Consider the following 25259-nt stretch of genomic DNA (forward strand, 5'->3'; position numbering starts at 1 on the left):
TGCATCAAGAAGAGGATTGATTAGGATTAAATATTAGGAAGAATTACTTTACTGAAAGAGTGGTCAGGCACTGGAACAGCCTGCCCAGGGAGGTGGTTGAGTCACGATCCTTGGAGGTATTTAAGAAACGCCTAGATTTGGCACTTCAGGGCATGCTCTAGTGGCAGAGATTGTAGGTTGTTTGTTTGCGGTGGTTTGTGTTTTGTTTTTTGGGGTTTTTTGGGGGTTTTTTTTGGGTTGGGTTTTTTTTTGTGTGTGTGTATGGTTGGACTCGATGATCTCAAAGGTCCTTTCCAACCATGAAGATTCTATGATTCTAAGAGTGTGGCCAGCAGGTCGAGGAAGGTCACCCTCCCCCTCTACTCTGCCTTGGTGAGGCTGCACCTGGAGTACTGTGTCCAGTTCTGGGCTCCCCGGCTCAAGAAGGACCGGGAACTGCTGGAGAGGGTGCAGCAAAGGGCTACCAAGATGATGAGGGGACTGGAACACCCCTCTTATGAAGAGGGATTTGGGTCTCTTCAGTCTGGAAAAAAGACGGATGAGGGGGGATCTTATCAGTGCTTATGAATACTTAAAGGGTGGGTGTCAGGAGGATGGGGCCAGGGTCACAGAATCACGGAATCTTCAGAGTTGGAAGGGACCTCTAGAGATCATCTAGTCCAACTCCCCTGCTAGAGCAGGATTACCTAAAGCACATCCCTCAGAGCTGCATCCAGGCGGGTCTTGAAAATCTCCAGAGAAGGGGACTCCACAACCTCCCTGGGCAGCCTGTTCCAGTGCTCTGTCACCCTCACCGTAAAGAAGTTTTTCCATGTATTTGAACGGAACTTCTTTCCAGTGGTCTTTCCAGGGTCTTTCCAGTGGTGCCCGGCAACAGGACAAAAAGTAACGGACACAAACTTGAGCATAGGAAGTTCCACCTAAACATGAGGAGGAACTTCTTTACTTTGAGGGTGGCAGAGCACTGGAACAGGCTGCCCAGAGAGGTGGTGGAGTCTCCGTCTCTGGAGACATTCAAAATCCATCTGGACGCGTTCCTGTGCAACCTGCTCTAGGTGACCCTGCTCTGGCAGGGGGGTTGGACTAGATGATCTCCAGAGGTCCCTTCCAACCCCTGCCATTCTGTGATTCTGTGAGAAGAGATCCTGACACTTGTGTTTTCTCCACGACTTTGTGACAGCCTTTAAGTCATTTAAGACAGGAATTTCAAAAATGTTTTTATTGTCCTAAATGCTGAGCATTTTATGAGCCATGATTGCTCATATGGGACTATAAGCCTTTAACAACAGTGGGAGCAGATGTTAGCCATAGTGGAGTACTTTTAATTGTGCCACTTCTGTATTCAAGGATAATGAGAATAATAAACCTTCCATATCCCACATCACTGTTGTGGGGGAAAATTCACCATTGCTTCTGAGGTGCTCGAACACTACCCTGAAAAAAAGTCCAATAAAGAAATAGTAGCAAGAAAGATTAGAAAGTTGACAAAACCATAAATATCTTCTAAATAAAGAACTTCAAAATTAATCAAAACCAGAAACTACTGTGAACAGATGGAAAAAAACACATAACAATTACCAACATCTTCAGCATCTGTTCTCAGTCATCCAAAGTTAATTCCACATCTAAAAATCAAAGCTAGCTGTTTAGCATAAACCAGTTACCCACTACTGTAAATCTAGTTGCTTGCTAGTAATCCTTCCCTCCTTTAACTCTTAGTGAATTACGAAATGTTCCAGCCACTTGGGTATGGAGAAAGAAGTCGCTCAGGGAACTGTTAAGAATAGCAATGACTGTGAATAACCCCACAGATGCAATCTGAGAAAGCATTTTCACATACAGAAATTGCTTTAGCTTTCACCTCTAGGATGAAAAGTCACTGTCCCTACCTATCACTAATAAGGTCAGGTTTGGGCACCTCCAATGAAGCTGCCATTTGTGGTGGTTTAAGTGATGGGGACACCTGTCCGCCCGAGAGCTAAACTGAGAGTATAACTCACCTCATAGACATTACCAACAGCCTGCATGTGTTAGCAACCTTGTCACTTATTCACCTGGCCTGGGTTCAAAACACTGACCTAAAAGTGAAAGGTTCCCCCCAGCCACGCATTCCCAACCAATAAATTAAAAGTCTATCTTCAGTACAAGGTTATCTTTCATCATGAGTTGGGGTGTAGTAGCTATTAGAATATTCCCCTGAGAAGGCTCTGCAATACTGAGACTTTTAATTATTATTGTCACCACCTTGCTAAGCAGTGACATAGGTCAGGGTTTTGCAAGTCAGCTTTCTTTTGGACGTGAATGACTTTTTGCGGTATAGTTTGTTCATTCACATCATAGGTACGAATCCTTGAAAAAAGATGGTCACAAACAACATCCAGGCAATACTCTTTCAGAACCCTTTGAACAAATGGCAATGTCTGGTTGTTTTACAACAGCTCTGGATAATTCATTCTAACTAGATGGAATAATGGGAAGCAATGCCTTGCTGTTAGCAATGACCTTACCTCTTCATCTTCTCTCCTACTTCAATAACCATATACATGACATCATTTACAGTTATACACTACCTTTCTGATGACTCTACTCTCTTTGCCTGTTATGTAAAACAACAGGTATGTTAATAGCTTGTCATAACAGAATTAATACTTCTGAATTTTTTTGCATTACATACCATTATTTAATGCCTTAAAATGCTCAAGGTGCAAGATTAGCACTACAGAATGGTAAACAAATGGTATAATCTGTGAAGTAAACATAAAGTTCTCAAATTATTACCAATTTCCAAGTTATAATAGCCCCCATATTAAAGTGCTTTCTCTAATGAGAGCGAAAAGACAGTGAGTAAGGACTCAACATTTAAGTCCTTGTTCTTCCACAGCTTTTTGTACAACTTCTTTCAAGTAGTAAAACATCTACGTGTCTGTCCAAAATCTTTACCCCACAGTATAGGCGAAACATAAATATGTCCTATGGACTGAGAATTATAAATCCAGAATTAGGATGGTGCTGTTCATCTCTAAAATGAAGTGATTGTGCAGTATTTTACAGTCTCATGTATGTTTTGCAAATTTAAAATGCTGTAGCAAATTAAAGAACTTTTATTTCACAAGCCTCAAAAAACAAATATTGGTGAAAAAAGTATCTGTGAATCAAGCAGTTCTTAAACAGGAGTAAAGCTTTAAAAACAAAACAAAAACAAACAAAAAGGGACTAATGGAAAATACAAATGTGAAGCTTTGAGTAATCCATCTTCGGTCAATGGCTTTTGTTTTCCTGTATTTTCAGATGCTGATTTTGTATTTCCCTTGAAGGAAAAGTTTATGGACATGTTGATCTCTTTCAATAGGCCATATTGTTTCTAGCATTTAATAATTTAACAATTAACAGATCATGGTAGATTTTTCTTTTTCTTACATGCAGCACTGCCAAATTTTGCTCTTCAAAATGTCTCCCACTGAAATCTGCAGAAATAGAGAAGCATCGCCCACAAGGACCTGTGCCTTTTTGATAGAGACACAGTACTCCCACACAGCATGACTGGGAGTGTACTGCATCCAGACTGAATCTCTGAGGACTGCCAACTATTTGCATGGCACAACAGTTTTTTCATCTAATAGGGTAACTTAAACTTTAGAGCATACTAACCAAATATTCTCTGTTCCAATACACTGCACTTTGCAGAGCTTGAATTTACACTATAAAAACAAGTAATTATGATGTTGCAACCTGAATCAGTATGGCTATAGCAACTAATACCTTACACAGCATTCCTGATCACTTTACACCACAAAACTTTACAGCACACTCACGTCCACTTGTCAGAGCGTTAAAACAGATTTGCCACTACACTGCACAAAGTTGAGTGCAGCAAAGAAATGTTGTACACGCTTTTATAAAAGCTTTAATGGACTCTATCACCCATGCAATAAAGACTGCATTTTTGCATTTTTATAGAAATATATATTCATATCTCCTAAAGTACTGTCCAAAAGATACTGCTCCCCAGCCAATCAAGTGGGACACTAGGGACTGAAGCACAGAGGCTTGCAGACCGTGAAGTGTGTAGGTTTTGTTAGAAACTCCAATGCACTGATGCATGCTCCCAAACATCTCTCTCTCATGCAGTCTCTCTCTTGCTCTCTGTAAGTTTCTAGATACAGATCTTGGCTGAACAAAATCAAGGCAACTCCTGATACTTTTGAAGGCATACTCAATTAGTGGAACAGTGAGCTACATGCTTTCTGGATCATTTTTGAGCAAAGCGATATTTGGGAGGTCTCACTGTAAGCACTAGTTAAACAAAGAGCTATATTTAAGGTGCAATTGTGGGCTCTAACTACTGAAAAACTAAGAAACACATGGATAGAAAAAGGTATTTAGTATGTCATGGGACCAAAACATCCAATGAAAAGTTAAACTGTTACAGGATCAAAAGAAATTCACTAATTTCTACATGGCTCAGAAGGAGTTAATTTTGGAGGACCACCTTCCATGCTTGACATTTCTACTTCACATGAGTATGAAGAAACTAGAGGGCACCTTCAGAAAAGGATTCACAGTAAAAATGCCAACAGGTTTGGAGGGAACTCTTTCAGCAATGATAAAAGGTTTGAGACCAGACATTTTTCTGTGTTTTCTCTCCCTCTATATTCTTTTCCAACTGGCCACTTCTTCACTATTATGGAACAAAAGCATAATCTCTGTTATATTTGCCTCTCCCTGTAGAGAGTTAAAAACAAAGTATAGATAATCCAAAAGGGATCTTGAATACTGTGGTGGATCTGCAAGGGACAAATCTCTACGTGTGCTTTAGTGGTGAAGTCTATGCCCTTTATATTGCCTGGGGCTTTCTCTCAAATATATTAAACAAAGAACATGCATTACCAATACTCTATCAGTGACAAATGAACCTTCTTATAAAGAGATCGTATCTCCTATTCTCCTTTCCAGTTTTGAGTCCTTCTTGCACCAGCTGTGCCCTACAGTGCTCCTCCTGGTTTCCCGAGAGCTCCTGAACTATCACAGATAGTGCTGGCTAACATGTTTGTTTCAGCAGATACATATTTAAGATGAGATGAAAGAAACATTCACACATTACAGTATGGGAGGAACTAAAGGTATGCCCTCTGGAAATAGAAGGATTAATTAAAGTAGGCTAATCCAGGATTTAGTTGACTGGATTTCCACATTTCTTTCCCTTGCTTTCTCTGTTGATTTTCTTCACCATGCTATCTTTATCTGGTAATTATATACTACATTGCCAGGTGAGTACGTAAATCCATTATAAATTGGTTAATACAATTAATCAGAGTGGGATAAAATTATGTTCCTATTCAATTTATCAGCATTCTTTAAAACACTTCCATAATCAGAAACGCATGTCTTCTGACTGATAAAGCTAAAACAGATTTTGAAAGTTTTTTCAATTCCACACACACGTTTTTTAAGTTCCTGACACCAATAAACAATGGGAAATGTATGTCAGTAGTCAGACCCCAAGATATTTACACAGTAAATGTCATCTTTGCACTCTGTTATGTTGCACCTTTGAAGACCACCAAATCTAGTTTCACTTGTAATTTAAACTAAGGTTTAAGTTGAGATTCTTATAGAGCAACGAAAACCTCATGCATTAATTCCCAATTATGCAACAAAAAGCTCCTCTATGGCATATATGCCAGGTTACTCAATGCAATATTTATCAGTACACAAAGCATATAATCCATTCATGTTAATTTCTTTACTATTCTAACTGCTGGTTAAAAAAAAAAATTTAATTTTGATTTCATCCTTGTTTTCCTTGTTTTAAGAATCTAGTTTTTAAAGAATTTGCTGACTTCTGCTGTTAAAGATACTACTTAAACACATTAAGTTGATTTTTTAAAAGCTCTAATGTTTCTTTATGAGGCACTAGCTATAGAGTAACATTTTCTATAATATTTAAAATATCCTGTAAACGAGCAGACTTTCAGAAAAATTACGGAGTTCCTATATAATTTTTAGTGAGGCTCAGGTTCCTGAATTACTGAAATTTTCTTAAAAACAGAATAAAAAGCAAAACACTGCTTGTGATCTTTGAATGGCTTGATTATATATTAATATGAAATTTAACTAAGTAACCTGTTCTCAAGCACTTAGCTAAGAATAGATGGCAAAATAACAAACAATGATGGCTGTAACTGCTGAAAGCATAAACACCTGTGGTTTAGACAGTACAGTGTTAGTGATAAGCAAATTGCTTTGTCAATTAAACACACAGTTCTTTGTTTATAGCATATCTATTCCTAACAGGAGCCATGCTGGGACAAAAGGAAAGCAAACAAACTTCAGCCTCATGTATGGTGTTTTGTTTATCTTTTAATATTAATGTCAGATGGATGATAAGTGCATTATACATAATATGTACATGCACGGATATAGCTGCTTGCAGGGCTGCACTGCAAACTCCATTACTGAAATGACTTGGGATTAAGAAGAAGTAAGAACAGGGAGGGTTGCTTCAAATTTCTTCAATGATCTGGTACATAGCAGAAGATCACTGTACCAGCAAATGAAGAGGACTGGAAGCCTATGGATAGGAGTAGAGTCAAAGGTGGTCAGAAGCTCTGCCAAAGAAAACGCGTGGTGGAACTACACTCCAGAGTACAGCTGGACATGAACTTGGACTATAGAGGTTTTCCATAGCCTAAAGAAAATCCTCTAGGTGAAATAATACCCCAGAAGTACACAATCATTTATGGGTTTTTTTGTTTGTTTGATTGTATTTAGTGCAGCTGGGTAGCAGCTTTCTTCAAATTAAAGAGTGCAATTTCTTAAGTCTTGCAGCAGTGAAAAGCTACACCGGTGCCAAGACTAAACATAAAACAGTTAAAAAAAAAGTATCCCTTAATGCTAGATGGTCAAGCCTTTCTGTGAGTGCCAAAATAGCAGGCTGATTTTCAGAGGTGCAAAACAGACAGAAGTTCCTCCTGATGTCAGTGGAAATGCCTGGGTGTTCAACACCTATAAAAAATATGAGTGTTTCCTTAGATGCTTAAGCAATAATCACAGATGCTAATTTTAGACTAGGGTAGTCACTTTCCACAGACTCCCGCTATGGTAGTGAGGGTGAGCAAGGCTTTTCTAAGGGGCAGTTCAGAGTAGAAGCCAACTGCTCTAAATTAGTTTCTGCTAGTTATCAAAGTAATGGATGGCTAGACTGATTTTGCTTACAGGTTTTTGAATAGAAATAAGAACAAGCATCAGATTTCAAGTTGAAGGGATTCTGACAGTTAAGAGCAGTTGGAAGTAAGTAAATGGAAAATTTTACTCTTACCAAGTACAGTAAACACTTAGCACCTTCATCTGTAAAGCCAGCAGATAGGTATTACAACCACTATTTTGGAGATGAAGACATGGACAAAGTGATATGTCCTTATAAATCAAAAGCACGGAAAACTGTAACCAAACAGGAGCAGCAGTGCCCATTCTTGCACTCAGGACATGAATTCAAGACTAATTTTCTCACCTGTGTGCACACATGGAAATTTAAGGTCCAAATATAGAAATTGAACATTAGCCAGACAAGTGTCAGCTTCTGCTTTCCTCTGGACAGGCCTTCTAAAGAATGACGTGTATTTCTACAAGCTACCATTTCAAGTGGAACAGTTTCCTAAAAAGAGAACATTGCATTTCAAAGTCTTCTGCCTCTGTCTCTGCAGATGCTCTGTTCCTGCAGAGCAGTAACACCTGCCCTGTAATCCTTTCATACCAGTAGTTTTAGGATTACTAGGACCATGCTATCTTGATCTGTATTGAAGAACTACTTGTACTACCAGCAGGAAGAGCTACTGTAGAACACGTACAGAAACAGCCACAGACGGTGATCATAACATTGTGTTTGCTGGTTAAATCATGTGGAAAGAGGTAACTTCTATGTTTAAATACATGCCAAATTTTATCAGGTAGAAAAAGAACATTGTATAGCACCTGTATGGTTATGAACAGTTTTATGCATCAAGTCTCTCAACATGAGGCACATTTAAAACCAACAAATACTTGGTGCGTGATACACACTTGGAGTGATACTGTATGAAGAAATGTCACACACCCTTATCACAGCATTTCATGAAATGATGCTCTTCAAATACTGAAGACTTGAAAATCACCCTAAACTACTACAAATTAAATTGAATTTAGGAGGAAATGGAGTGCTTGACGTGAATACATTCACCTTCTGGTATCAGCTGAGAGTAAAGAATGCATAGCCATAAAAGACATATTCACTCAGAGTCAGCAACTTTTGACTGCTCACAGCAGAGGAATACCACATCAGTTACACATTGCTTATCCCAACAATTAGGGCTCAGAAGAAATTATTCTTGGCAGTAAAGCCATCCAAAACAACTCAACTTTGCCAACTGTGTAAGCACTTTTATATTTGCTTGCTTGCAAAGATATAAAATAACAGGCAGGAGGGATATCTTTTGACTTGGGACACAGCTAAGCACCACAGAATCCCATCTAATTGTGTTTCACTGACATGCGTCTTCCTGCATCATGTTCACCTGCATTCCAGATACAAATACAACGCGTTCTTCTGTAAACAGACTCCGCAGTATAACTTCTAAAACACTACCAATATCTATATAGTACTGACCATTCACAACTAAAAATCCTAATGCTTAGTGTCACTGAAATTAATTCAGTAGAACTGTACAATGCAATGCAGAAATTGCTACCTAAACTAAACATCATTAAATGGATCACAATTTAAGCAACAGTGATTAAATTTATGCTAGGCATTTGGTATCTGATTTTTCCATCATAAATGATGAAGCCCCTTTTGTCTTACTTGCAAGAGGATGGAAGGGTTCTGGTGGGAGATTTTAAACTGTGTTACCCCCTTGGCAAAAAGCAGTAAAAATTCAGTTCGCAGAGCTGTCTTAGTTTGATTTGAAAATTGGTGATGTAATCATGGCATTTTCTTACTGGGATTCATTAGTTTACACAATAAATCTGAGCCCTGCTTTTCCTTGCACAGGGCTACAAATCACATAAGCATGGGTTCCCTATTTACTGCAGTCTCAGGGCTGAATACCCTCAGTGGTCTTCCAAGCAAACACTTCCTATGCCTCTCTGTTCAGGTCTCCAGTGACCCAAACACAGATCCACGGCAAGATGTAGACCTCCAACCCCAGGAGATTATAGACAAGTCCACTGCTTAACACACAGCTTTTCTCTAGCTCTTAAGCACCTTGGTTACAGCTTATGGAAACCCACTTAGATCCATACTTTCTTCCAATCCTTATTGTCTTACTAATTGGATCAGCGTATCTGCAGACATTTTACTATACGAATTTCAGGGGAGGCTGGCGTGTGTATCTGTGAGTGCAGGCAGGAGGTTGCCTTTGCTTCCCTTTATAAAATGGTTCTTATAATTTCTTTTAATAACCATACAGTTCTGTTGCTGGCAGATATTTGGGGGTGAGTGGCAATTAACAGCTGAATTGGGACTATAGGAATTATCCATTTGACAACACTAACAAAAACATACACATCCTGGAATGGGTCAACATCGAGAGGGCTGTTTGAGTTTAAATAGAAAATATAATATTGAGTAATATATTGATTTTTTCACACTTAGTATTGATAAAGAAAACCTTCCTGTTTGAAAAAAAACCAACCCCACACCTTCATAAACATTTCTAGTTCAGTGAATTTCATAATAGCCTTCTTTGAATTTTCCTTCATATACCAGCACCACAAGATTCACAGCCCTCTTTAGCTGCACACAGCTTCCAAGACAGAATATGAAGCACACTGACAAAATATGATCGTTCCACTATCCTTTCGGCATGCTCTTCTCAAGCACCATTCCACGCAAGTAACATCAGCAAGAGGAATTTAACATGTTACTATTTTAACAAGCACTAATCTCTAAGCGGCCAATTGTACAGAACAAGCCATAAACATATCCCATATTTCTATACAGAGTCTCTCTACCCTCTTCTGGCAATTCTTCATAGGACTACAGAAACTGCAACTCTGTATCTTTCTGTTGCATCAGTGTCTAATATTTAGGATGGTTACAGTATTTGCTGAAAAATCAAGACATGCTGTGGCAGCAAAAAAAGAAGTCCGTCCATTGACTACCAAGTTCTGAGTCAGACCCTATGCGGGGTCATCTACCACTGAGAAGGTCAGTCAAAGAGCACCCAGGATTTAAAAGGAAACAAGAGATGTTTTAGGTATGTGTTCTTAATACTAGAGGTTCTGGCATCCACTTTTTGAAAAGAAAATTCTTGATGCACCTGGAGGAGAAGCACTTGGCCTTGGAGTGCTGAAACTTCATGTTACCATAAGACACATTCTGCATCTATGGCGTATATCATTTGGCAAGACATTGTTCTTCTATAGAAGACAGTCACAGTACTGGGTGAATACTAGAAAATATATAAGTCTAAAAAGGTGAAATTGTTTGCTTTTCTAACTACTAGTAGTAATAGAAAATCCTGCATTTCAATTTACAGAATTCCTAAGACACCTACATCTAATTCTGTGCATAAAAGGTAAGGGAGGCAGAGAATTGCAGTGTAGGACTCAGTATAGCCCGTGATTTTTCCACTGACTATCATTCTGCTTTCGACTCTGGAGGATTTTCCTCCTAATAAATTAAAGTCCCTTCTGAAATTAGTCCTAAAACTACTCAACCCAGGACCCCCATTTTTATAAGAAATACCCAACCGCTAACAGGTAAGTTCTAGGAATAAGTAACAAGAAGGCTGATACTCTCTTAGAAAGGAGTATACCTTTTGTCTGCCTCACACCTCCTACATTCACTGCTGGTTCTCATCCAGACCCTGTTCATGTTGCTCACTTGCAGAGGGGAATCTCTGTGCCTTCTCAACAATCCCACTGGTATTCCACATGGGTAAAAAGTGTCACCTCATTAAAAACCTTCAAGAGATGAATGGATCCAATCTGGAGCCTGTAAACCCATGAGGAGTGTTTCTAAGCACTGAATTTTGCTGGTGGCATCCAGCCTCTCCTGCCAATGTTCTTCTGCCTTACATTTGTTTTTCATTCATTCACGCTTGGTTATTTCTCTCCTTCTCTTCCGTGTTGAAGAATGAAGATGTTTCCTTCCACTACTTCATCGGTCTTCTCACTCATGAGTAAACTTCTTCCAGGAAGAGGTTTCTGATAAGAAATCAATTTAGATTCCATCCATAGAAGACCACACTAACTTCAGAGTGACTCCGGGACACTGACTGTAACTCTATTTATAGACACTGAAATCAGACTGAACATAAGGTCAATTTCTCTTTCAGGCTGCAATGAACCTCTCAAATCTGCTGAACTTAATGAAGTTGCAGCAACACTAGACAAAGGATATTGTTCATCATTCATAGTCCTTGTAGCTTCTTCCAAATAATTTGCCATACGTGTGGCTTCCAAATGCATTCTTTTTATTTGCAAGGACAACAGGAGTTTTATTACCAGCCAAAGGAGGTAATGCAGATAAATCCTTATAGGTCACACTGAAAATGTAATCTGGTATGTACTGCTGAAGACTGAAAGACACAGCTTCTTTCCTAAAGAACCTTTTCCAAAGTCCTCACTCATGCAAAGCGTTCAGCATCATCAAGAAGATTTGCATTCACAAAGAGTGCAATATCGAGGTAAATAAATATTCTGAGTCTTTTTTATTCTATACCACTGTAAAAAACCATCAAAATTGCATTTCTGACCTACACTTACATTAAAAGCTTTCTGCATTAAGGTGGCAGTGGTATCACGGCCATAACAGCAAGCTAAAATAAGATCATTCATCTATAGTAACAGCAATAAGGCAAGGAGTATGTTTCCAGTTCTTTCCTTACATGTGTTAGTGCAAGTGTCAGAGACATGTCTGAATTACTGGAGAAGACACGGATGAAATATGTGGAGTGAATTTAGTGCTTTACGGTACAACTGTCCTGAAGAAGGGATCACACCTATTTCACCTATTTCAAGACTTCCTTGAAAAACTAACAAACCACATTTCATGTCAAAGTTTAAAAAAGCACACTCCTATAATAAAGCATTTATAGCAAAAGTTACAAATAAGACAAGACACCGCTTAACACACAGCTCACTAAGTAGTGTTGGAAGTTCAAACACCTTGCAAACAACACGTTTGCACTTTGAGTGTCATTTTGTGCTTGGTTTCCTAAACTAAGGGACACTGCATTTTCCTATGTTCCTTTTAGTTATATTAAGATACAAGTTAGTGAAAAAGGAAAGGTTTGTGGAATACGTTAAAGCTACCACTCAGCTTCCTGTCCTATAGTGTACTTCATATTTATTCTGACATCTGCAAGGAGCCTGGATTACAGCAGACCATAATACTCTATGAACCATGGTTATAATTAGGCGTCACATCCATTGTAATCCTATGGACGTCATCATGTGTTACCAGCATCTGTTGACAGATCTCATACCAGGCATATCACTGAAATGGCAAGTCTGGAGAGGGCAGCCCACAATAGAAACAATGGCATTTATTTTTGGTTTGTTCCAAGACTATCTAATAGAAAATATATGCTGCCAACTGCCAGGGCTCCACTGAGATCACTTTTCAATATTATATTACCACTTAGAACAAAGACCTGTGCCCATGTATCTGCAATCTTCTCCTAATAAATAAGAAAATAAAGAAAACACTTTCTGCAACTGTCTTGGCACCGCTTAGAAAAAGACAGAAGACTTGAAATTTTATGAAGTTTATCAGGTCCTTTAGCATGACTGTACCTATTTTTCATGCAATAATAAATTCAGACTCCTTTCCAAAACAAGGAATGAAGATCCCCTCTCCTAAAATTTTATTTAAATGTGGTATCATTTTAATGTTAAAACTAAGCCCTGGGAACTGGCAACACAGAGTAGCACAGCCACAATATCTCTACTCTATGGAAGTAAAGCAGAGTCTGCTTTAATTTATAAACGTGCAAACTTGACTCTGCTTAAGCGCTGTCTGTTTGGAGGAATGGAAACAAAAAATTTGCTATAGTGTCTTATACTAACTACTCCCTGCTCTTCTGTAAAAGTCAAGAGGCTTCCTGTAAATATAAGAAAGATTACAGAATCCAAATTATCCTTATTTTTTATCATTTATCTGCATTGTAGGAAAAGTGCGTTAGAGTGCTGACTATCTAGTAAACTGTCCGTTATTTTTTTATTTTGAAAACAGCATTCTCTGAAATGCTGGACAATTGAATCTTAACCAGATGTAACCATGACCTGTTACGGCTGAGCAGTTTCAAACTACTAAAGCACTTAAACACTAAGATAATTTCCATTCTCATAAAACGTAAAAGAATAGTACACCATCTAAAGAGTGTCTAAATTAAAACAAATGTCAGTGTTGATGAACATAGCTTAATAATTGGTTAGGAGTTGCAGCAGCTGGTAGGTCAAGAAATGTGAACTTCAATCTAGCCCAGAACTTCTCCCACTATACTCGTACAGCAGGATCCGAACAGGTGTGAATGTAGGAAAATGAATAAAAATGGCTAAAACGCACACAATGAGGAAGACTACAAGTAAAAACTGAGGGGAAAATATTGGCTCTACCAATTTTAATGGAAAAGCAAACTCATTGGCCCCAACGATTCTAACAGCTCTTACTTTTATAGCTATACTTTTATAGCATAGCTTTTATAGAAGCTGTAACAGTGGGCCAGACTCTGCCATCAGATATACATTGGCAACTTCTACTTAAGTTTTTGAAGTCAGCTGCTCACCTATAGCAAAAAGCATATTCAACCTTACAGTCTAGAGCACCATTTTTCTCTCTCTCTATCCCCCCTCCCCCCTCTTTTTTTTTTCATTCTTGTAACCAGCAGATAACCTTTTAATCCCAGATCTGTCAGCTGTGACTTCAACAACACCTTTTACATTAGGTAGTAACAAATCCTTTACAATATTTCATCTCTCTCTTTTCCATATGCTGCTTAAAACTCAAGTGTTGCGAAATTAGATATTGCAAATATTACTAAAGCATCAAACCATTGACAAGATTGCTAATGGGATTATAATCTCTGCCTATGTTCAGAAAAAGAGCACGGGCAATACTTGCTGGCATAATAGTTTTCTTACACCTAAAAGGCAAGATGCATTTCCTCTAGAATGGTATATTCCCAGGAGTTTACAGAACATTTTTTTTCCCAGACAGTGAATTGGCATTTGGGAACATAATCATGAAACACAGTTTTCCAAATCTATCCTGGATATATTTCTAGGCAATATTTTCCTTGTCAGATCATTCAGTCAGAATTAAGAGTAACTTCTAAAAAGAGCTGACTCATAAGATCACAATTTCAAAAGCGATTTCTCAGTCAGCTCTCAGAAATATTTCAAACATTTTTTGCACACCAATTTTGAATCATCTCATTCATCTCCCTGTTTATAATTGCAATTTACTGTTTTTAAAAAGCAATCAGGCACACACATTCAGAGTTTGCTTTCTGAAAGGAAAACCCAGGAAGTGAAGTTAAAAATTACTGAAACACTAATATATAAATCTAGAAGCACTGACAGAATATTTCTAGTGCAATACAAAAAGAAACTCCTGGGTCTCATAAACCAGTTTCACCTTACATAGGTTTCACTTAAGAATCCAAAAAGTGAATGCTTTATCATCAAAATATGGCATAGCTAAGATATATTATATACATGCTTTATATGATGTAAAATATATTCTCTTACAAAATTAGAACCTCTTACTGCACAGCCTCGGCAATTCCAGATACAGCACGGCAATAAAAGAGGACATCATTCGACACAGAAGCACATATACAGACACACATTATTTTATTTCCAGACCTTCCTTTGCTGTTTCTCCCATGCTGGGTCCAGGAGCAGGTCCCTGTCCCATTCTTCTTCTTGGGTCATGTACTCATCTTCTTCATAGTTGTAGGTGTACTGCATGTTTGTGTCTATCTGGTTCATGCTATTCATACTACCTGGGGATCAGCTTCAGCTGCTGTGGCTTATACTACGTTCAAATATTATTTTTTTTTAAGCTTAGTTTACTTGCTGATGGGTTGTAGGTCGCAGTGCCTTTTTTCTTTTTTTTTTTTTCTTTTTTTCAAGGTGACAGGGAGTGAATATTGATGACTCTTGCTGAGAGCAGAGGCTGAAACTGTCAGGTAGGTGCTGCCCTGTGGTGACCTTCCTTCCCTCTCTCTCTCCTGCCCTCCTTCCCTTTCTCTCTCTGCTGCTGTAGGTCCCTGCGGCTGACCCTCCGGAGAAGCCCAGCGCCGCTCATTGCTGCGGCTTAATATCCCCGCCGGGCTGTCACGTGGCGCGGCGGCGGCTCCAGCACCGCTCCCGGCGGCGGGGCGCCCTCGGGCGGGCCAGGGCCGGGGCTGGGACCGGGGCCAGGGACCGGCGCCGAGCGGGCAGGAGCTTTTCTCCAGGGCAGCGAGACTGCCTGCGAGACGGGAAGGCTGAGCGGGAGAACTCACCTCCCGCAAGCGCTCCGGCCAAAAATTACTGTCTACTGGTCTTTTTCTCTGTCTTTCCTTCCAATTTGATAAAATACCTGTCGTGATTTTGTTTTTTTGTTTTGGTTTGGTTTTTTTTCCTACTGATATATATTTCTACTTCTCAAGACCCATGTATGATTTGCTAACGTAGTTTGACATTGTTTATCATTAGTCTGAAGTCTGTGTGGACCCTTGAGTCACTTCCCACTTTCCTTTTCAGATTACAGATCACAAGAGCCAGCGCAGACAAGGATACCCAAGAGCTGAAACAATTTCAAGTGGAGATCAGGCTTGGAGTTAAACCAGAAAGCGTGGAAGCAAAACTTAGAAAAGCAACATGTATCTTTTTCATACAGGAAACATGCTCAGTACATCCCAAAAGCGGGCACCAAGAAGCACATAGAAAGGTGAGTGGAACCAGTAACTTCATAAACGTGCGAGAGGAAACATTTGCCCATGCTTTCCACAGGGTAAAATCTGAAAAGATAGCACTGAGATCAAGCATCCTGGCAAGCGTGTCCCATACCTCCCGTGTCATATCATTTCAGTCGCCCTGGCGACAATGTTTCTTCTGGGAATTGGCAAGTTTACTATGTTCTTCATCTAGCCTGCCATTAATGACTGCACCTATCATCAGCCAAGGTCATCCTCTCTAGCAGTGTCTATACTGGACACAATTTGAACCTTACTTACAAAAAGAAAATGCTCGCCAAAGCTGAGCTTTTGGAAGCCATAAAAAACAAAGTCAGATACAAAGGAGAACTATGTTCAGTAACATAGTCTCTAAGCCAATGTGAATGAATAACCAGAATAATTAACAGCTGGACAGCATGTGTCCTCCACTTCTTATTGCTATCTAAAGCTCTGCTTCCTGCCAAGTCACCTTCTATCCCGTCAGTCTACACAATATAGAAGAACATGCATACATGCATTGCTAATAACTACCCATCAGCTCAAAAAAACTTCTTAAACGCAGCACTAAGATTACAAATTGGAATTCAGAAGAGGATTGCAACATTTCATGCAGTTGAAGCAAGCTGAACTTCCAAAGACTGATGTACATACTGGAAGAGAAACAGTCTAAAAATCAAATTTCAAATCTAAGCAGCAAAGTCAAAACCACATGCTTTTCACCTGCTCAATGCAAATATTCTCAAGGTTGCTACAACATTTCCATCTATATCATGAAGCAAATGTTGATGAATGCAATGCCTAGATTTTTTTATTCAAGTGCTAATGAGCATCCTCTTAGGATACTACTCTTAGACGATATCAAATAGCACATACAAAACAAAATATTTCATGTATGTACACATCATATGTATGCTGGTGTAATTTGTGTTGTTTATTTTTATAGCTGGGTGGTTTCCAAACCGCATCTGTGGTTTGTAATACGTGTCCAATTTCAATCACCTAAATGACTATTTAGGCCTCTAAAGTCAGCAAAACTATTCTTTTTATTCACTATACAGAGCTCAGGAGGTTGTGTTTCTAGAAGAAAAGCAGGAGGAGGTCAGAAAAGTCCCAGAAGTACACATGTAAAGCTGTAATGCTCTAAAGCAGAGCTGTCTCCTGGGCAAAGAGCTCTCCTGCACTGACAAGACCTGTGACCTTTTATGCACTACCTCCTAAGAGGTGAGCCATTCCAACCAGCTCCATGCCTTTCCTCTGGGGATCTACAGGGATGAAGTCAGATGGTACCACACCACTCCCCACCGGGCAGTATAGGTGAGCCTTACGGGCACTGATGGCTTCATACAGGGAGGTACTCATTAAAAGCCACATTTTATTTGTTAGCCCTCATCCTCTAACGTGGCCCAGAGGGCCTGTGCCATGAAATAAAAACCAAGGCATTATGACGACAAAGGATATCCAATCACCCTGTGGATTAGGGCTGGGATCAGATCCATGCCTAGACTTCTGGAAATCAAGGGGAAATCTACCCAGGTTTTCTAGCATTCTGAAAGGTGGTTATTAATTTTTTTCATAAAATAACTGGATTTGCTCAGCAGCTACTGCTTTGCTAGCCACTGCTGCAAAGGTACAGTTCATTTTTTCATGTTTACTTGGTACATAGGTAAACTTAGTACTTTCATAACAAAACAAATAAAACAAAAATGTCATCATTGTTTTAAGGAACTGACAGCTAGAACCACAGTATCTCTCAGCTAGGCTGAGATATCACAAAAATTCAAGTTAATTCCAAATAGGAACAAACTCACATTTTTCTACAACGGGCAAGTATTTCAAAATCCACTTTGAGTAAGTTATATTAGCTCATTTTGGATGAAAAAATATTTTGTAATGAAAAATCTAATTTTTTAATTCTGAAAATATCAAAATAGGGGGCTTGAACTTTCTCAGTATGAATTTTAAGAGAGCTGAGCTTTGTATTTATGAAACAGGGAGCTAAATGGAATATCCCCATTTTAAAAAAACTGCTTATCTTGATGGAATCTGACCTGTTTTAGGTTCTCTAAATAACTGCTTACTGCCCCTTAATCAGACAGCATGAGCAGGCAGGGGAGATATTTATAGATGGAGCTTTAGGCAGAGTATCTGGTATTTTGTTTACTACTTTAATTTAATTTTATAAACGAACTGTGTGGATGGTAACGAGAAGCATATGAATGGAGGTCCGTAGTGGAAAGAGAGCCAAAATGGAACTCTGACGCCAAACTTGAAGTGGAAAGGGAGCTGCCTCTTCCAGCTCACCTAGAGAAAGGAAAGCTGTGCCCAACAGAGCGGTATGAATAAAGCAGTGTGCTTCAACCAGTTTATAACCTACATCAGAGGTAGGTTAGGACTATCCCCATTAAAGCTGGCAGTTGCACAGCTACAAACTATGTGTGCCTAAGGAGAAAGAAAACCATACCAGAAATAAGCAAGCTGAGCAGGAAAGAAAGGACAAAAGTCCCACATAGAGACAGAAGAAGAAACAGAGTGAACCATACAGATAGGGAATTTTAAGCTGACATGGCAAGATAACCTGAGAGCCAGCAGGTATATTTGAGGCAGAAATGACACAGACATCGCTCACAATGTAGTAAGACAAAAAGAATGCTCATGACTGATTGCCAAACAGATTAGAAGAAATAAAGTGGCACAGGGAGATCAGAAATGGAGATGGCAGAGCTGAATTGTCAACTATTTTTAACTTTTATTTGGTAAAAGGTCTGCAGTTGTAGTTCATGCTAACATAAATGCTAGTAAGGGCCTACCCAGGAGAATGCCTTTACCCCAGGAGAACACTGTGGCAACAAGATATCATTTCCCATGCACGAGGATTACCAAGAAGGCCAGCACTTTCCTAACAGCAGCAGCGGGTGAACTCACTCAGTATTTCTTATCACAGTTCCAGCTTATGAAGGATCTTTGAATCTAACACCACCAAAGCAAAAGCCTCCTGGCACACTTTGCATTAAAATCCTTGATAATCAAAGGGCTTTTTAAACAAAAGGAAGAACAGTTTTCACCTCCTGTGTCAACCTTTATCATTTTTTAATTAAATGGAAATTGTTTCACACAGTGTACATTTAATATCCATTTACTCCCCAAAAGTCATGCTATAATTTTCTTAAGAACTCACTCCTCTGTATTTTCACTGTTCATCAGACTTCCAATCCCTTCAACCTGCTTCTTATTCTTCCCTTTCACAAAATCTCAGAATGAGAGTACAACACCAACTTTTTAATAAAACTTCAAAAATGCTGACAACCACAATGTTTCCCCAGATCATTCCTCTATTTGAACTTAGTGAGATTTAGAATAAGAAATTAGCCAGAGTTCTCTACTGAAATAACTGCCTGTGAAACAATCGACTGATGTGAAAATGATCACCATTAGTTTTCAGCTGTAACATTTCTCTGTAGGAACACAGTAATTCACGGCTTCCAAAAATCTCTCAGAAAGGCCACAGCAAAATAAAGAACTTTATGAGAGCTCAATAAGTCAGTGAATCTTTAAGCAATCATCTCTCCATAGGCACAGCCTGTTTCTTTGTGAAAAGGAACAGTGGGATGGTTTCTCAGGAAAGAAGTCAATGAAAGATAAAAGAAAATAATTTCAAAGTGACTGTTCGCTTGTGTAAACTGTTAATGGAATCTTAAAAAAGGGATCAAAAAGCCCTTTTCTTTTCAAAGCATGTCATAACTGTCACTTAAAATATACTTTTGCTTGTAGCAAATATCCACTAGTTTAAAGTTTAACTAAGAAAATTTTGAATTATTTACAGAAGATACTGATAATATAGATTGGGCCAAAATGTTGGATTCTGTTTAAAATTATGCATGAATTTCCATAACAAAGCTAAGCAGAAAGGTACGGTGTGTTATAAAACATATTTATTTTTTATTTGAGTTCCGGAGAAATAACCCTCTTTTTTTTTTTTCCCCACAATACAATAAACATAACTCACCTTCTTCAATGTAAAAAACACCCTATTTTGTAAATTCAGGAAAAAACCAAGGACTTAGATTCAATATGTAAAGATAAAATGAATAAACATTAAACTTGCTTCATACTCCCGAAATGAACACATACAGAAGGAAGGCAGAAAGAGAGCAGGGAAGAGGTTCCCATACATCTGGGAACCAAAATTCTGATTTTGTCTGACCTAAGGAAAAGCACCGTGGGCACTGAGCATATTAGTCCTCCCACATCTAGCACCAAGAGGCACAAACTTTGACCCTGAAAAATCCCCACGCTACTCATGTGTGGTGATATTAACTAACAGAAGCTAAGTTTTTTTTTTGGTTTTTTTTTAAGTATACTATTTCAAATGGCAGGTTTGGAAATAAAAATGGAGAAAGAGCTGAAAAAATGCATTGCTGGCTTCATAGTAACAACTGACATTGTCAGAAGATCCCAAAGTGTTTCATCATCTATATTTAGAGACGACTTACTCTGTCCCTGAAATTCAGCCATGGATGAAGTGTAGCAAGAAACATTTATAGGACAGACAAATACTACCAAAGCATAGCTTGGGCTTCAGGAGTATGGAGAAAATGCTGACTGCACTGAGATCATTGGCTTTTGCCAACCCTTTGTGCGGAAGGAAAATCACGGGGCTGAGACATGGAGTGATCCGCACAAGCTTAAGATGTCCTATATGACCTTCAGCAAGTCAATTCAGGTAAAATTTTCCCAAAAAGCTACATGTTGGCCCATTACACTACTCTCCCTGAGAGAAAGAGAAACAAGCTTCTTGTGCTGCACTCTCCAGTCTTTAAATAGTACCAACAATGCTTCTTTTGGTCCTTAATGTACACCTAGACCACAAATTCTCTGGAGTAGAGGCTTTTTCTGTCCAGAGGCCCCAAGAAGCCTACAGAACAATTATTATTTACCTACTGTACACCCTTAACCTCCATGTTTGTCTCTCAGGTCTGTGTGTAGCCTGTGTCCAAAAATGCCTAGCTTATTCTAGTATGCCAGGCTTGCTCAGGCATTTAGAGTCCCTTATATATATTTGTAGGGCCACACTTGCAGCCTTGTAGCCTGCACCCAAAAATGCCTAGCTTATTCTAGTATGTCAGGCTTGCTCAGGCATTTAGAGTCCCTTATATATATTTGTAGGGCCACACTTGCAGCCTTGTAGCCTGCACAGCAAATGATCCTGGTTCTCAGAGAGGCTTCAAGGCAGGTATTAGTAAGAAACATCCAACACCTGGTCTCTGCCATAGTATCACTAAGCAGTACTGTGATACATAATAACAATCACAAACTGCAATGTGAGTGCTGAAAGATGTAATCTAGCAGAGGGCAAACCCTCTAGTGATGGCGACTGCCGGGCAGCACTACGCAAGATCATACCTTTCATGAATGAGAAGAGCCCTCAGACCTTACATTCTGACATATTTCTATTAAATATTTCAGAATAAACCATGATACCTGAAATCCCTTATCCCTTCAGCTAGCCTCTTGAGGGTGCCTTTTTTGTTAAATGGTTCTTGTCTGGGTAGATACAGCTCACAGACAGACTAGATCATGAACTAAATCATCTCAGAAGTTTTGATAGATGCTTTGCACAGATTAGAAATGTAACATCAAAGGAAAAACTAGGAAATGCATTTGGTAATTTATATACAACACTGCAGTCAGCCTGTTAGCACACTGAAGTTGTAGAGCAATATGCAGACAGCTACAACATAATACACACAGTAACAGGTGGGGAAACTACAAATAGTGCTGGCATAAGATCGGAAAAAATGGTGAGGCAGATCCAGGATTTTAAAAATGGTTTAATGATAAGAATGCAAGGGACAGGACATATAGCATGGCCTATTACAAACCTTCTGAAGAAACCTTCACACCATCATGTGTTTTCAGAATCCTGGCTGGGTTCCCGTTTTATGTTGGCTTAGCCGTTATCACTCAAAGATACTAAGCAAGGAAGAAACTGTGTGGCTAGGGCAATGCAAAAGCCTGCAACTGACTATACAATTTGTACTTCATGAACACAGTTAGTTTAAAAAAATCCCTTAGTAAGCCAGCCTGTGACCCATAACTTATTCACCTGAGACTATTCATCTAAAAAAGGACAACATTATTCAGCAATAGTTTTGGTCACACTGAGAGAAGAGAAAAGGTGTGTGTGTGTAAGATAAGGAATGCATAGACCACATGCCTTTATTTATCTAGAAACAAACATCATCAACTCAGTCAAAGTTTCCAGACAATAATTATCTAAGGGGCACAGATGAGACCCGGCAGGTTTTAAATCACTGAGGTATGAGGTAGAGATTACGGGCGCAGGATATGGGCACTGGATATCAGACACTGCTGTGTTCTAAACTCAGCATTTGTACAGATTGACGTTAGACAAGTTGCAGTCTTAGTGGCCTCATTTCTCTTTACAGATACACCAATGTAATTTCACTAACATCAATGAAATTGAAGTTACACACTCAAGAGGGCAGCCGGGTTGAACGAATTGCCAGTCTGTAAAAACAAATACTAGCTACTTACTATTCATTCCACAGGAGGGATACAAAGATTAGTAAAAGGGGCAAATTCATCCCTGTATACAAAGCAGCATTAGGTGCAACCTGAATTACTGCCAAACAGGGATAACATGTTCTTTTTGCAACTCGTATAGTGCAAGTTTTCCTTTTCCAGAACGGTTGTCCTTACATCCTGTCCAACAAAGCTTTACTCTGCCACTCAGACGTATTAAGAATCAGCACTGAGAAAACGAGCAATGTTCCTGCCATGCCTGACATGAAACAGAAAGGTCTGAATTTTCCAATTCCTGTTCTGAAGACAGTTATTCCCTGTCCAATTACGATCTCTCTCACTAACTTCAGACGTATTCTCATCTCAGGAGCAATGGGTATCTGTTTTGCACAACATACTTTCCAGTACAAGACTGGTTGCTCTTGAGATCTACCAGCAATAACCTACTCATGGTGAAGGCTCTTGTATAATCTCAATCCCTCTGATTGTGGACAAGTCCTTAGTTTCTTAATTGTCTCACCTCTCTCCCTGTGTAGAGTCCAGTTTAGCATAAGCAAAGGAGGAGGAGAGGAGAGTATTTGCATGTTTCTTCACTTTGAAACCAGTTTGTCTATAGGATAAATGCAGTGGTGTTGTGCTAATGTGCAGTCTAGACCTCTGTTGTGTCCCATAGTTAAATATGGAATGGCTGTAATTTCCCAGAATTTCATAACCGAACCAAATTCACGACGTTTTTTTTTGGTTTTGGTTTGTTGTTTTTTTTCAGGCCAGATGCTGTTCTAGGTATTTTTCCAGTTCGTATGGACAATGGTTACTGGATTTGGAGTCAGCAACTAGGACAAAGGTGAACATACCCTTATAGGCTGTAAGGCTCCACGTGTATTTATAGCAAACTCTAGAACTAATTTTTCATTTGAGATAGTCTGAACACATCTTCCCCTGGCCTCTTTTCCTATAATAAATACATTCAGTAGAAAGCTTATTTTGCAGTTCATATAGATGGATTACAAATATATCTTGGCCTTCTCTAGGGGAGGCTATTCAGTAACGAATGCACTTCTAGAACATCAAGACACTTTTTTCATTTGTTCCCTATGGCTCAGCAAACTCCCTTTTATCTCTTTCACAGGTAACCCTAGCACACAGATGATTTATGGAAAATTAGGCCAATCAGGCCCTAAATCTGTAGGGCCTGATTTTTTACTGTTAAAGTACCAGTGGTGGAAGTCAGGAGGGTCCTAGACTGCACTTTCAGTTGCAGGAGAGAATGTTTAAAATAATGCATGATGGAGATACCAGACAAATACAGGATTCTGCTGGGCCTAAAGGTTCGAACCACCAGGCCTACTCAGTGGGCAAAAAGGCAGTATGTAACCATACTCTGCAAAGCACTTTATGGAAAAGACAAATTCCATAGTACCAGCATTCATTAACTTAAAACTATCCACTGGATGGGGAAATTGAACTATGGACAGTTTGGAGCATGTGCCTCAGTTTTCCTTCTGTAGACCAGGAATAACACTAATGCTGTGAAGTATAGAGAAGTATGTGAAAATCAAATACCCAATAGATTTGGAATACTTGAAGGCAAGTACAAATACTGTGATGACCAGAGCTGAAAATCACAAATTATGTATTTGGGAACATGATTCAACTGAGTGCAACAGACCTTCATTGAATAAAAAAGAGAAATCATAATGCTGTAGAGCACTGCTTATGCAATACACTGAACAAAGCAGGATTTCTGGACAAAAAGTAGTTTGTGGCTATGCAATTGAAGTCTGCATTGTGATACATACAAAGCAGCTGAATTAAGATTGCTTGGAAAACTTAACTCTAGCATAGTCCACCATTGATTGACTAGTGATCTTGATGTTTTAAGATACCTGCTCTACAACTAATCATAAATACATTATAAATTAAGTAATTATAAATTACTTCAGAATTGGAAGACAGGTTATACAAAATGTAAAGGAAAGCACTAAAGGTTTCCAGTGCAGCCTAACAGTTACACAACCACTACAGCTTCTGCTCAAGAACACCATGTTTTGCATCTCAGATGTCTGTTGTAGTTCACACAAAAGAGTCTTTAAATGTGTTACAGTGACACAGACAGACTAGGCACATGTTAAAGATTAAACGAGTCTTAAATTGTTTAAATGTTTTGTTCCCTCTCTACAGGCTAAAACAAGGCACGTACATCACCATACTGTTAAGAATCAGCAGGTATTGCAAACCAAAGGGATCCTACCACAAGTAAAGCAAGAAAGATTTTGAAGTGTAACCTCTCCTGTGCAGTATTTGAGAGCATCGCAGCAGGAACTGCTTTGTCTCTGGCCACCAGGCTTATTTAAAAGAGGTGTACCATCAGCATCAGTGGCAGAATCATCTGATTCTTATCGCCACACGCTCCCCTTCATTACATGTTCAAGACCAGGCTACCTTCCTACTGACTACACTAAGTGCCTGTCAAGCCACCTGTAGAAACAGCACCCTCCTCCCAGAGTGCCCAAGGAATTGCCTCTGATGTCACTGGGCTTCTAAGTCTCTCTCAAGTAGTTTCTCTGCAGAGAAGTCTTTTAAGTCACTGGCATACACAATATGTGCAGAATGTCAGAGAGTAAGAAATGCACTGGAGAAAACATTGACATATACTTTTGTCAGTAAGAGTTATTAGCCGTTATCAAGAACATTTCCAGTTGTCAAGACTATTTTATGAAAGGCAGCCCAGAGTCTTTACATCATCTTGAGACAGCAGGGCCACTATTTTAACTCTGAAAACATGGC

General features: G+C 39.2%; 2 protein-coding genes across 4 annotated transcripts in view; one reads left to right on the top strand and one right to left on the bottom strand.

Moving 5' to 3' along the window:
- Positions 1 to 15286, bottom strand: part of ACTN2 (actinin alpha 2) — a 70224-nt gene extending 54938 nt beyond the window's left edge. Inside the window, exon 1 of the mRNA XM_054195112.1 lies at positions 14851 to 15286. Within this exon, the coding sequence (XP_054051087.1) occupies positions 14851 to 14985 (135 nt within the window). The 5' untranslated portion in view covers positions 14986 to 15286. The remainder of the gene's footprint in view (positions 1 to 14850) is intronic.
- Positions 15287 to 15446: 160 nt separating this feature from the next.
- The window catches only part of HEATR1 (HEAT repeat containing 1), a 55486-nt gene continuing 45673 nt past the window's right edge, over positions 15447 to 25259 (top strand). The window contains exons 1-3 of one of the 3 annotated variants that reach the window (XM_054193829.1): positions 15447 to 15647; positions 15736 to 15922; positions 16988 to 17150. The gene's annotated coding sequence lies outside the window, so the exon portion shown is untranslated. The remainder of the gene's footprint in view (positions 15648 to 15735; positions 15923 to 16987; positions 17151 to 25259) is intronic. The other 2 variants (XM_054193826.1, XM_054193828.1) reach the window with 2 other exon arrangements.

This window comes from Rissa tridactyla, chromosome 3 (genome assembly GCF_028500815.1).
Source record: "Rissa tridactyla isolate bRisTri1 chromosome 3, bRisTri1.patW.cur.20221130, whole genome shotgun sequence".
Lineage (NCBI taxonomy): Eukaryota > Metazoa > Chordata > Aves > Charadriiformes > Laridae > Rissa > Rissa tridactyla.